At 45.0% G+C, this 14,821-nt stretch overlaps 1 protein-coding gene across 1 annotated transcript in view; it reads left to right on the plus strand.

The window, feature by feature from the left end:
• Nucleotides 1-13,344, plus strand: part of LOC144124813 (uncharacterized) — a 45,298-nt gene extending 31,954 nt beyond the window's left edge. The window contains exons 4-7 of the mRNA XM_077657711.1: nucleotides 2,380-2,549; nucleotides 4,235-4,302; nucleotides 11,380-11,457; nucleotides 13,040-13,344. Coding sequence (XP_077513837.1) covers nucleotides 2,380-2,549; nucleotides 4,235-4,302; nucleotides 11,380-11,457; nucleotides 13,040-13,212 — 489 coding nt within the window. The 3' untranslated portion in view covers nucleotides 13,213-13,344. The remainder of the gene's footprint in view (nucleotides 1-2,379; nucleotides 2,550-4,234; nucleotides 4,303-11,379; nucleotides 11,458-13,039) is intronic.
• Nucleotides 13,345-14,821: the final 1,477 nt, after the last annotated feature.

Raw genomic sequence — 14,821 nt, forward strand, 5'->3', positions numbered from 1 at the left:
TAGTGATGGTCATTGCGGGTTGCACTCATCACTAAAATGCATTTCGCCCGGTCGACTTGGGCACGGAAGTGCTAAAAGGAAGGGCGCGTGTTGAGCGATGTCCGCACGTCGAAGGTGACCGAGGCACTAACTGCCGTTGGACGGGGCACTCGAGGGCAACGCACCTCTCAACTCTACAAAAGGCGCGCTTCTAAAGCTATAAATTGTAGCTCTCTTTTTTTTAATGAACAAAATTGCAGTGGTCCTCATGCAGCGCGCTTTAATGCTAAAGACGCCATGCGTATGGTTTCGACAGAACACAAGCAGTTTAGCCAAGGCATATGCGACGGTTATTGGTTTATACATAGAAGAGAATAATTTTGTCCACCGCGTGTATGAGATTAGCAAGTTATGAGGGATAAAGTGGACGCAGCTGGCGGAATGGCGGGCAATTAGGTCCATTGAAGAGGCGTTTTTCCAGCAGTGTACGGAGGCTTTTTATGATAATATATGATGGCAGTCTTTTAGATGCAGCCAAAGAAGATTTTATTAATCGAATTAAGGTTGCGTATGCACACCGGAGAGGTTACGCTGATCAAGCCAGCTTGTGGCTTGCTCACAGGCAAGAGCGGGCTTCGTTCTTCCAAGACACGCCTATGAGGGCTGTACTGTATTCTTATATATTTCTGAACAAGTTGCTGGTATTCATGATTTGCGGCCTATTTTCAAACCTTGGAAAGAGAGAAATGCATAGGAGGTAACGTACTGCAACAAATTGGATCGGTTGCTTGTAATCACACTAAAATATGTTTCAAATCATTATATCGCACTTTGAGAGGAGATAAATAGAAATCATGTAGCAATACACTTCGTGTAATGGGACTGCGTTTGTAAATATAGCCGTGCTTGTTCAGCAAGTGTGCCATTTACTTGCAGTTCTGTACACCTGTGTGCTGCTTGAACTTTTAAAAAATTGGCGGTGGTTTAGCTCTGGTTAGACCTGGAGTGACGCGATAGCTGCAACTGGCTAAGTTGCTCAGTTGAATTGCAAAGTCAGTCTTTCAGTGCTCAGTTTCGCTGGGCGTTCCTTCTTTATCATCGTCCCACTTGACACGGCGCATGTGCACAGCTGTTGCAGCTCGGTTTCGCCGGCATCAGCAGCTGCTCCGCACCACATGGCTGGTCACCTGACCAACCACGGGGCCTGCCACCGTCACGTGCCACCGCCACGCCGAGGCTGCGCCGCCACAGTCACGTGCCACCTCCACGCTGAAGGCTCGGAATACTACCGTCATGTAGCTATCACTACAAAATGTCAGCCCAGTTGTGTGAAACTGCCGGCACGAATGTTAAAGGCAGCGCAGGCCATCGCTTCCAAGCTAAGCCATAGAGGAACGGCCTGTCGCAAGCACGACAGGGTGCCTACAACGTTAACAACCTTGATTAATATAGGCGAACAGCCTCGAATTTCGAGAACGAAATACAAGCCACAGCAAAAATTCAGCATTCATAGGTGCATCAGCTTCCTAAACCGGACCCGAAAATAGCAGGACAAGGTGTGCTTCCTGTTGTTACAACAGCCGCAGGCTCCCGATTGACATGTTTCGTCACGGTGCCGCCTGTTCCATATCGCAGCACTTCCTGCCGCTACAATTTACACCTACGACATGCACGAATTAGTAACCTTGTTTCGAAACCGTTCTAGTTTAACCGAGTCCAAACACAGCCACGAGATAACTTTAACAAAAATGCTTTAAAATTTTGTAAGGTCGACAGTAAATTTTCACGCCTTTATATATTTTAACGATTAATAACGAAACCAACAGTAATGCCACAAGTCGGTACCGAAACCTACCGTTAATTGTTCTGCATTCAAAAATATCGGGCAGTAATTTGCAGCCAGGTAGCGGTTTTATGTGTGTTCTGTTTTCGCTCATTACGAAATTAAATCTAGGAAGCATTAACGCGGTTTATTTTTACTTACACTCGGCCTCTATTCTCATTATTCATTGCATTCGTTTGAAACTCTGAAATCAAAGAGTTCTTGGAGTCATACCGTTGAATTCCTTGGTCTCGTCATTTTCTATGAAAAGCTATGCGGCTTTTTTCGACAACGCTAAGTGTTATTCCTATCTGATCTGTAACACCTGCCTTCGCTTCCAAGGAACAGATGATACAGTTGGGTGAATAATGCGAACTGGCCTAATATGAACTGTCTGCTTATACGAAACGACGGTTTGATCCCTTAGATATGAGATGCACGCAAATTTTTTCTCTTCTTTCAATCTCTACACATTTTAAGAATTCCACGTTCCGCCTTTACTTCCAGTCAACGAGAGTCGAGAGAAGTATGCTGAAGAATTATCCGGCTCAATTATGTATTTTCCTCTATTTATTTAGTTCATTTCAGGAAATGGAACCAACATGTATTTACTGCATCGAAATTTTATGACCGACTCTCAAAAGCGCGATAACATTAAATGTACCGTGGCCACGAAAATGTGCCTGAATGAGAGCACGCAAACCGCTATGTACGGAACAACGTGGTACAATGTTACAGCGAACAAAACGTAAGTTATGGGCTTTAAATTACTATGTGACGCATTTGTTTCTTAAACAGGCGAGCTTGTCAAGAACTTCTGGCACCTAATGTAGTTACAATATATACCTTTTAGAAGGCTGCGAAGTTGATTGCAAGCCCCAGGTTGTCGATATTCTCTTTCGTTGTGTTAGCCAACTTTCATCATGGAAGGGTAAGGTAGCTGTTTAATATCAGCAACTATGTTAAAGCGTATCTATATATGGTTTTTACCCCTTTTTAACGCTATGGATGCATGGCTGCATCATGTTTCAACTGAATAACTGGCGTCTCGCCAGCTATATATATTTCTCCGTTTTCTTACACTTCTATAGAACTTGAATTACTGCGTCCACGAAGTTTTTTCTACATGTTTTGACTGAACCAGCCTTCCCTCTAAATTAATTAAAATAGATGTTAACTTTGCGCTCCCATTCTGCAAGTATTAGTAATGACTTAACACCTAAAAACGGGCAAAAACACAAATGATGCATATTGCAGTGGATAAAACACTACTTAACCAGGTCTAACCACCTCACCGAGTCTGCGCGAACCTTGACCTTGAGGGTGAGTTCGGGCAAACCATAAATTAATGAATTGAATAAATATTGTGGTGGCAGAGATTTGAACACGCAGCGGCATGAACAGACCAGCTTCGCTGGCCACTGCACGAGAGCATTACGCTTTCATCAGAGCCGATCACGCCTCGTGTTAAACTGCAACGGACTCTCGCGCTGGGGATTGCGCATCGTCATATTCATCCACTAATACTACTATCGAACTAATATCGGCGCCAGTCATGCCTACGACCGAGCAAAGCAAACCCATAAGCGTAGCAGTTTAAAGAAATACTTTAACACCTCCACTTCGTTTAACAGCGTTGAAGCCCTACCACTTTTTTCAGTTGTTTAACACTACGTTTGTTATGAATTTGTATTGCTTAAGCATTTCTACATCTTTCTACAAACAGTTCAATTACTAGAGTTTTGTATGCAAGGATACAGGCTTTCCTAGCGCCACGCCGCCATTCTTGAAGAGATGCGAAGTAATACGAACTTCACCAGTCACTTTTGTCCGCTATATATTACAGGCTGTCAATATATTTCCTGTCGCCACCGCCGAAATCTTGATTTCCTATCAGCCAATATTTGCCATAAATATTGACCTCTATAATTCTTCTGCTGCAAAAATTCATAGTAATTTCAGTCCTAGTTTGCCTTTATACGCAAGCTGCTCATCACATTACCTTCATTGCCATTTATTGCGGATATGTAGTTTCATCTAGCGTGATCAGTTTTCTCGTTACAGGTTACATACTTTCCCTGTGCTCTCTTCTCAGCGGTCTTCCCTGCATCACTTACATCGCTCTTAATAATTTTGGCAGCTCTGCTGTCTGGCACTGCTTTCATTTCACATATCTATTCATGACTCTTATGGACATTCGACAGAATCACCCCAAATATTACGTTTTTCTAACACACACCTCTTCATGATCTTAAATCCTGCGGGAATCGTGACGTCTGTGTCACGCTGGACGAAAAGTGAAGCAGAGGGAATCCGCACATGTAATTGTTCTTATAAAGCACTTACCCCACTCAGAGATTTTTGAAGTTGTGCTATCCGGCGCATTACTCTTTGCAAAATGCTCGCTTTGCGTTTTTGCCTAAATTCTTGCAGGTACACAATCACCTCTTCGTATATAACGAGCGGAGAAGTCCTATCAGCGACGCACACCTACGGAAATAGTGAGACCAATTTAGTACTTGTATTGTTTGCTAGTGCTTTCGCTAAGTTTGTTAAAAGCCTTTATCCGATAAATATTATTAATTTTTGGAGCTGCGAAATTTAGCATTTGTGAAGAAGTAGCGAAGAAGAGGCAGAGAACGCAAAATCAAGAGAATCTTGATCAGTTCGTGCCGCCGCGGGTTGACTCCCAGTAGTGCAAATTAATTTGATTTCTTTTTAACTTAACGTTGCATCGCTGTTGTTAAGCAACGGCACGAGATCCAAAGATCAGCACAAAATTCAAAGACGACAACATTCATGCTCAGTGTTTGTGAGCATATTTGTGCTTTTGTACTAAACTGAAATTTGCCGGAACTCGGGTTTGATCTCGCGGCGCCGCGAACAGATCAGCTGCGCTCGCCACTGCATGAGAGCACTATAGCTATCGCCGCAGCCGATCACGTCTCGTGTTAAACTGCGACATGCTCTCGCGCTGTGAATTGTACATCATGGTAGCCACCAACTAAAACTACTATCTAATATCGTCGCCAACCGAGAAAAAAGGAAGCGGCGATTGAGTCGGTTGTGCAACGCTCTGGTGGTTCCTGGGTTCTTCAAAGAAGCCTTGGTGCTGAAGTGTGTCTTCGTGCTGCTGATTCTCTCTTTTGGCCTGTCGTCAACTCCAGGTGACGCCGTTCCGCGAGTGGGGGATTTGGCCAGGTTTTTCCTTTTTTGGATGCAGGCGTCATGTCTCATTAGGCTTAGGGCAATGGCTATGTCTGCCTCGGGCACAGGTCCGGTAACCTGGTTCGCCAGTTTGCCGGCTGAAAACTTGCCGCTAATGTGTTTTAACCAAAACGGTGTCAAGCACATTCCTGTGGCGCTGGGCCCTGTAGGAGATGATTTCATTACGATCAAAAACTCGCGTCTGATTCAGAAGCAGCTGAAGGCGGCGACCAGCCACTATCTTGAGTTTGCTGAGGTTCGACCATTTGGCAAAAGAGGACATTTGTGCAAATCACCTGATTTGGATTGTGTTGCAGACTTGCTGCAGTGCACTTCTTTCGCCTCCCGGTGAAAGCGTCTATTCCTGAGCAGCTTGCCTGCGTAAAAGGAATAATTCGCGGTGTGGACCCCTCCGTTAAGCCAGAAGAAATCCTTGCAGATCTCCATGATGCTGGTGTTGGCGTCCTCTCTGTTTACCGCTGCAACAGAGAGGCAAGAGGCTCTCGTATTCCAACTGAGTCAATTATAGCGATATTTTCGGGGGCCTCTTGCCCATGTGAAATAAAAGTCTGGCTCATTGTACACCGTGTTTACCCACTGCAGCCCCGACCATTACAATGTAAGAACTGCTGGCGTGTTGGTCACAGTAGGAAATCTTGCAAGTCGGCAACGCGCTTCCGCGTTTGCGGCGGTGATCATGCTTCAGACGTCCGCATTTGTGAGTCGTTTAGTTGTTGCCTTTGCCACTCTGATCACACAGCTGACGGCCCCACCTACCGAAGCGCACCGATGAACAGTCTGTCTTGGGCATTATTCAGCGCGATGTTCACGCGCGGATGCTTATGCCCTTCTTGACAGACGACAGAGCTTGTACTCAGATGTTGCCCGCACGACCACTGCCGATGTGAAGACAAACATAGCAAAGTGGGTCGTCGCTGCGGTGGAGAATGCTGTTGCTGATGTACTTGACCGCATGATGAGTACGTTCAGTGATGCATTATCTCAAGCAATTGCCGCGCAGGCTGCTTCATCGGCATTAGGTAACCTGACCTCGTCTACCGCTTCTTCCTCCTATGTATCTGTTGACAATATTCAACCAACAACTCCTTCTGCCTCCTCGCCTGTGAGTGTATATGTCTCTGACCCAGTCCACACTCTCTATCGCTTGTGAGTCAGGTGTTGAAATGACGACTCAATATCAGAAGCGTCGTGCTTCCTCTTCTCCTTCTAAATGAGACCGTCCACATGTCAAGCCCAAGAAAGGTTCGCCAGGAACTGCAAAGAAATCGGACGTGTTTTGAGAGGCTGTTGCTGCCTCATTTTTAAAGCAGTAATCATGACAGGCATTTCTGTTCTCCAGTGGAATTGTCGCTCTGTCGCACTTTCTTTCCTCGATTTACAGGAGCGTATTCTTAAATTTTCACCAGACAATATTTTACTACAAGAATCGTGGCTCTCTCCAAATTGTCCTTTTACAATTCAAATCGGCTCGATTTTTAGAGCTGATCGCCCAAACGGCAGAGGTGGGGCTTGGTAACATTGATTTCAACAAAACGTTTCCATTGTCCTAAAGTGTCTCATAAATTAGTGCAACCTGATTGTGAGATTCTTGCAGTTCACATCCTTGTGCCGCAGTGTGCTCCTGTTGCAGTAGCGAATATCAACATCCCTGCCGGTGTCCGTAGCACGGATGGACTAGATGCTTTACTGCGCAACAGCAAAATGTAGTTCTTGCTGGGGACTTCAATTGGCATCATGTTTTACGGGGTTTCAGCACAGACTACAGCGGGCAGTTATTTTGGTCTTGGATGTCAGCAAATGGTGTGTGCTGTTACAAAAGTCGCTCCATAACTTACATGAGGGCGAATTCTCGGCCTGCTATTGATTTAACTTTAGCTCTCAATTATATTGGAGTATCTTCGTGGTCTACAATTGACCACGGTGCGTAAAGCGACCACTACCTAATAACTTTCACTATTGCATGCAGCCCGCTTAGGGCGACTGGTTACACACAAAAATTAGTCAATAATACGCTGTTCACGAGACTTCTAGGTGGGTCTTTCTGGTCGGTTGTTCCCTCGAATAAATCTAACCGGGGACCTCAAGTTCTAGCTTCCGCGTTAGACACCGCTCGGCGATCAGTCTTTACGGTTCAGTCAAGAGTTAAAAATAAGACTCATTCGAGCTGGTGGAATGAAGCCTGCGAAAAAACCTATCGTCACAGGAAAGCCGCATGGAAATGCCTAGCGCATAACCAGTGCTCTAAGGACTGGATAAATTATAAATTCTTTGCGGCATCTCTTAAAAGAGCCATATATAAGGCTAAGGATGAATACAATGCAAATCTGAACACCTATTTGTCCAATCCAGTCAACCGGAAATCTCTATACAGATACACGAAACGTACTAACCAGCTGCCCTCTTCTCATATCACTCAATCCACAGTGCTGCCCTCTCGGGAAGAAAAAGACCATTTGAAGTTCATAGCTCAAGGCCTTGCTGCGCGTTTTCATGCTTGCGCTGCCTTTGCTTCGAACCCATTTCATTTGAGTGCAGACTCCACTGAGGTCTGTGTATCTGATATAGCGTCTGTAGTAAATTTTCTGCAGTGTGCTGCCCCTGGGGTTGACAGAGTAACTGTTGGCATGCTGAAGATACTAATACAAGACTTTGCCCCGGACCGGGCGCAGATTTTCAATTCGTACTTGGAGTGTGGGCGCAAGAGCGGCCGCACATTTATTGCCCAAGACTTGATTTACTATGAGCGCCGACGGCCAGCAAGCAACACGTCCGCTCAGCCACTCCCCCTTTAACGTTCTGACCGGCGCGTGCCTGGCACCTCTTCCTTTTACAAAGCGCCAGTCCATGTGGTGACGCTTCAAAAGAAAGCCTGGATTCCATAAAATTGAAAAACAGCGAAAATAAGTTTATTCCTAAAAGATCAGAAAAAAGGCTTTGTTCTCGACAATATTCGGCCGATTGCTCTCACATCAAATTTGGTTACGATTGTAAAACGCGTAGTCTTCAGCCGCCCCACGAATCATGTTCTGTCTCTTCAAGGCTTCAATGAGGCTCAGATTGGTTTCCGCAGTGTGTGCTCCATTTGGACCGCGCACATAGACTTGGAGAGCCGTATTTGGGTTGCTATGAAGCAAAAAGAGGTATCTGCTCTGGTTACTTTAGATCTTTCTAAGGCGTATGACAGCGTTGACGGCAGCATTCTACTTCAAAAGCTAGCTGATGTACAACCTCCTTGGTACCTCTTCGCGTGGATAAGGGAGTTCTTGATGAACCGATCTTTCTTTTGCACTAAGGGTACGTTAAATTCTAACGCATACGCCCAGTCTAGAGGTGTCACACAAGGCTCCGTTTTTCGCGTTGTTGTTTAGCATACTAATGCGTGACATCCCTATGCGTGATAACCCTATTGCTATGATATTTCTTTTTTCGCTTCTGTCAAAAATATTCACATCCTGTATCAATTCTTCCAGGAGTATTTAAATGCTCTAGAAGTTTGGCTCCACAGCCTGATGTTAACTTTAAACGTCAATAAGTGTGCCGCCCTTGTTTTTCCACAGTCATCCCCTCTTTGCCTGTCTTTGTCGTGTCACCCTATCCTAATCGCGCAAGTTGATTCTATTAAATACTTGGGCATAATATATGACATGCAGTTAGACTGGCGGCAACAGATTAGAAGCATTTCATTTAAAATTTAGCGTGCCCGTGTCCAGTTGGTGAGGATCAGCAACAAACAATCCGGTATGTGTCGGGACGCTCTGCTCTTTCTTTATAAGGCCTATGTTCGGCCATTACTTGAATTCGACTCTTTTCTCTTTTCTGGGTGCCCAGGTACAAACTTCAATCCTTGTTTGATGTGGAGTGACGCGCTCTGCGCCTTTGCTTAGGTCTGCCTAAATCAGTGGCGAATGCTGTGCTGTGCCTGGAGGCGCGGATACCTGATCTAAATTTGCGGTTTCAGCTTCTTACTGTGCGGACGTTTTTAAGGTCTTTGGAGCCTGTTCTTGGATTAGCTAACCCCCTATTTACAACGAGCCCATCTCTATTCTTTTGTACTTTCTGGCCTTGGTATAAGCTTTAACAGGTTGTGTACGCCAATTCGTTGCTGTCAAAACTTCTTTTTCAATAAATTCGATACTACCAGTTATTCACTGCCGCGCTGATACTGTAGTCTGCTTTGATGAAACACTCCCATATAAGCTAAAAATCTGCCTCCCAGTGTATTAAATGGGCTTATTCAGGAGCGCCTGGATAATTTTCATAACCATATTGCCGTATTTACAGACGCCTCCAGCAAAATGAAAAGGCAGCTATTGGCATTTCCTCAATGGCTCTTGATTGGAGTTATTCATTTCGGGCCCCTGACTACACCTTCATTTTTATCGCCGAGTTTCTGGCCATTGAGTTGGCCTTAATAAGGATTCCCTGCAATATCACTGAAGTTTTTTTTATTTTCAGACAACCTTTTCGTATTGACAGCGCTCGAAAAATCGTGGGGTACTCTTATAAGCCGTTCCCTTCGGTTTTTTATTCCACGACATATTACAGAATTACGTTTTCACTGGGTCCCTGGACACTGTGGGATTGTTCCTAATGAGAGGGCTGATTGTTTAGCTAAGTTCGCCCTTGGGGCACCTATTGTCCCGTTAGTTCCTAATACCGTCTTCTTGACTGCAGCTCGCTTCCGATGGTTCCGGCGCCTCCACTACTTGAGCCACGAGCCTCTCTTAGCTGTAGCAGATTTTCAACACCTGGCATTTCCTTGGAGTGTGTGGACGTGCAGTTCAATTAATTGTGAGGCGTCCATGACCCTCCTGCGCTACACAATACCGAGACTAAATCTCTATTTATGTCGATCAGGGTTATCGCTGACACACCTTTGTGAGTCTTGTGGCGAAATTGAGTCAATAGATCAGTTTTGCCCCTTTTGCCGGTGGTTCGCTTTTCTCCGTAGAACATACTTTGAGATCCTCCTCGCTCGACTGCGGCTACCTCTTTCTATTCCGATCCTCCTCTCCTTTGGGGCAAGGGCCAAAGGATATGCCTTGAAACCAGTGTGCGATTTTATTCGTGGATATATAATTGCATCAGGTAGATTTTTATGCTAAAATGTGAATTCACAGCTTTTTCATTTCCGTTTTTAAAGCCTCTTTTAATCCAAATTCAGGTCTTCGTCACAAAATTATTCATTTACTCCACTCCTTACCCATGTGTGCTTTAGTATCACCAATGCAGCCTGGCCAATCCCCCGCATTGGATACGTGCCATTCATCCTGAGGACATCATCAGCATCATTATCGTCGCCAGACGTGCCTACGACCAATAAAAGGAAAATTATGAGCCTACAGAGCCTCAGACACCAGGAGAGCTTCCCTCAAATTTCGCACTGAGGAATAGCGCAGTCGCCCTTGGGATCTTTTCTTTGAATTTCCCTTCACCTATCTGGTTTTGAAGTCTCTGCAAGCAATTGCCATTAGACCTGACGTCTTTTTTTCTGCTGTTATTGCTTCGAGGCATCAGATCCAAATGGCTATGTTAAGGAATCATGAGGAATGGTAACATAAATGAAATGAGGTTGTCTGAAAGAATAAAGCCGAAGAGAGACCAATGATAGTCCTTCTGTCGAGGCACCATAGGAGGAATGGTTCGGCGAAAGACCCGCTCCTTTCAGTGGCCGGATGCTGGTCGGTTTTTAAAGCTGGAGAGACCCAACGTAGATTGTGAATTTTGGACTTCATTTTCTGGAACTCGCATGCTGGATACCCTAGAGGAATGGGGGCGAAAGGCTTGAAAGAGATAATTAATTAGGAACAATACATGAGTTTTTGTACAGACTTCTACACATTTGTCTACTGTGCTTGCGGGGAGCGCTGTAGCGCGGTTCTGGGATCGAAATAGTTTTTCTAAGCGAACGGTGGGTGTGGCGAGCATTGAGCGTGTACAGCCAATTTGAGCTGGTTGTGTCTACGGAAGTAAGCGGTGCACAAAATGGCCGCTGTGGCACACTACAAGCAAGAGGTGTGGTCTGCCTTAGGCGCTCCTCACTTATCACCAATTGAAGAAATTCCTTTTATAGTGATAGGAGAGCAGAACTTACTTATAGTGGTAACTGAAGCAATAGGCCTGTGCAATGAGCGCATTTATTGAACTTGGGCTTCAACGGCCAAGAAAGTCTGTCATTAGAGTGCCACATTCGCTTTTAAAAACCTCCCGATTGCCACTGTAGGCGTGTATAAAAAGTGTTCAAAATCGTTCAGCTACTGGAGCAATGCTCGACGCGCCTTGGTGCACTAACATTGAAATGAAGTTCCTGAATTTTCTTACGTTGCCCATATATGTTCTTTGTGTTTCAGTGACGGAAACTGACAACTATACTTTTGTGTACAGTGATGACCGCTGCGCTGTAACATTAGTGCCAAACTACGACGCAGGTAATTTGCTTGACAGGTTTTTGTTATCCGACTTGCATGTCACATGTTCATTAAGGTATCTGGGCTTTTTTCAGGCATGCTTTCAATCATATACATATCCGCCCCTTACCGTGAATCCTTCACGCAGGGTTTCTGGTACAATAAAAGATTGCATTACCTTGATCAGGCAACAAAATAAGTCCCCATTAAATATCGAATGAATTTATGAGACAGGAAACGATTTCTGGCTTCCTTTTCTCTGAACTCTGAACTTTTTGACTTCGTTACAACAAGGTCAACTCTGTATTATCGGTGGCCGCAGTTATCGACTTCTTACCGGAAAGGGCAAATATAATCACCGCGATCTGCTAGAAAGGCCTCGATGCGAGCCAAGAGGCTCCAGTTGGGCGCCTTGCGTAAGCGGAGAAACTTATGGCAGGTCGACACAAAGTGTAAAATGCGAGCGGAAAACGATGAAATTAATAGTTTTCAAGACTACTATTGAGCACGCAAGTGAATCCCGGTTGGCGTGCCTTTCATTCGCTGTGAGGCGCTTAATATCGTTCAGAACGCATGTAGAAGCAAAAGCAGCTACAGACATGCTTGTTGTGAAGTTCTTTGTAAGGGGACGCCTTTACGCACACGGAATAAAAACAACCGTAGTCTGGAAATTGCGCACGCTGAAACGCGCTTACTTTAGTTATTTAAAGAGACTGCATAATTAACACCTATTACTTCCTCCTGCGAGAAAGTACAGGCTCTGATAGGGCACAGGAAGGGGCTGTTGGAGTTTTTTCGCAGTGGTGGGTGAACAGGTTCTCGTGGAAGAGAGCCTTTGCCAGAGCCTTGCAGACCTGTAAATTACAGTTAGTTCAATCTCGTGGAGCGTCCAGCTCCAGCTTAAAAGGTAGCCAGGTGGGTGTCATGTTTGCAAGCCACCACAGAGCACTGTAACCAAATGACACTGTCATTTGCGTGCCTTATATTGTAAAGACTGAGCTTTAATGCCGCCCATAGGACTGGAAAGCACTTTCTGTCAGCAGAAGGTTGTCTCTAACCTTCAACAGTGCACGGCAAGCGTAGGTGATGGCACTGTCACGTCTATCTTTTATAGCGAATTCGGCTCAGCCTCCCCCGTCACTTGGGTTAGTCTGAATTTCAATTTCTCTGCCTTGTACAGTTTTCTCTGCCGTGTACAGGGTTTCCCTAGAATAAACGAATTTCCTCAATACTCTGAGATGTAGAGCGATCCTTGAGTCAATCGTCATGTTGTAGTTGCACTCATCATTTGGGATAGCATTTAAAGCACAGCTCACATTAGTTTACAATTTAACTGCTTTCATTTTCAATGGCGCTTTAACTTGTCTCACGCATTATGTGGATAAGATATAGCCATCTCTTGAGTGCTTCAATGTCATTTGCTCATTTATGTATCTGTGAACCACCTCCCAATTTTCGCTTCGTAAAGTGTGAGAGGGCTCACACTCGCATCACTGAAGACTGCTTTGTACTTCAATGGCTGTGAGTCTGCGCACACTTCTTGCTTATTCGAAACCATTGTGTCTGAAAATGGCTGCTGTCACCTGATTTTATTCCTTTCCAGCTGCCACTAACTGCACTGCTTGCGAAGTGTGGGTGCGAGAGGGAAGCACCAACGGCAGGAATGCGGACTGCGAGAAGGCATACAATGAAACCTGTGGAGAGGAGAAAATAACAATTTACAATGAAACGTATTGCGAAATAATTAGTAGTGTATCTAAGTCACGAGCTCAGTGAATATGACCAAAACCAACGCAGGCTTTCTTTCTCTGTAAGTTCCAAAAGCGCCACCAGTGATACAGTAGGACAATGACAAGGATAATTTACACTAAAAAATAAACGCAGTTTCAAAACATCATTGATTATTAATGCAATCTGGAGAGTTCATGGGAAGTAGCATAGTACAAGCTACTCTGTCAGCGTCATTGCAGGGATTTTTCGGAAAAGGCTTCTAGTTTCCTTGCCTGCAAACACATGGCGCACGGTTTTCAACACGCAAAAAAGTACGACGATATCTTCCCTTCCGCAACAACGAAAGAGAGTGTCCGAGTGGCTGCACAAAAAAAAACATGACAGGCCTTTAGCCTTAGGGGCACTGGCTGGCAATTCCTAAACTCCTGGTAATGAGTATGCACACAGCTAATAACTGAAGTCATTGATATCTCTGTTGGTAGTTTGTATACACTGTACAGAAGTAGTGATATTATAATTTTTTTTCTTGGATATTTATGACAAAGCGCCCCCTTGATTTGTAGAAATATTCGCTGATGGCCGCGCAGCTAGATGCAGAAGTAGTAGCACATAGAGTGTATTTAGATATTTATCTTGACTCACTGAGCCATTATGCTCACAATTATCGTGCATGGTGCAAAATAACAGTGAATGTTCCTTGCATGGGCGCAGTAATAAATGGAATGTAACAAATCAAGCAAAACTAAGCTACAGCAAGCGCTGCAAACAGTAAGCAGTGCTTCCGTTTGGATAACGTTCAACAGAGGACCACCGAAAAGAAATTTTATATAGTCTAAGAGATAACCTCCAGCCTCATTGCGGCCTTTACTTCTGACGCTTGCATTCAACTCCAGCCTTTAACCTTTCTTGTCCCTGAATACAATGTGTGTTCAAAGCGAACTCGCTTGAGCCCCAATGTGTCTACCACAATTTGGCTTGACTTCTACATGCATGCTGTTGTTGCGACCAGGAGAAGAAAGCCTCACCTGTGGACTCCTGACGACATCTACCTCATCCGGCGCAGAAGACCTAGAGCGCGATGGTGGATTCACTGAGGACGTGAACTGATGGCTCAAAAGGAACCTGCACAGGATTTCTACAGCGCGTAAGCTTCAAGTCATCGAGAATCCCAGGACGACCATTGGCAGTGAGCAAGCACTTTCTTACAAGATATGCTATGTGCCTGTAACGGCCACAGAAGATTTGAATTCTCTAAACAGATAACCCCTTGGAGCATCTTTTGCACAGCTCATTCCTGAGCGAGCCAAGGATGTCCGCTCAGCTCCGAGAAGAATATGTTCTCTTTTGATGTGTCGATCCTAGAAACCTGGAACAACCTAAAGGCCGTATCAAGTTTCAGCAGTATTCCTGTTTGTTAATTTTGAGCCGACAAGAGCACAATGACAGGTGTGATTTCCGGCGTCGGGGTAAACACAAAACAAGACGACTTACCCAAGCAGTTCTCATCCAATGCGCACATAACTGACAACCGCTTTCGACAGACAAGGTGCGTGAAGGCCGTGTTTGAAGGGGAAAGGATGCCGCCCTTTGTCAAGATAGGCTCTGTCAGGCACACTGTATGCCGATATGTGCCACTCCTTTTGCAGTGCTGCGA

Source organism: Amblyomma americanum, chromosome 3, assembly GCF_052857255.1.
Source record: "Amblyomma americanum isolate KBUSLIRL-KWMA chromosome 3, ASM5285725v1, whole genome shotgun sequence".
Taxonomy (NCBI): domain Eukaryota; kingdom Metazoa; phylum Arthropoda; class Arachnida; order Ixodida; family Ixodidae; genus Amblyomma; species Amblyomma americanum.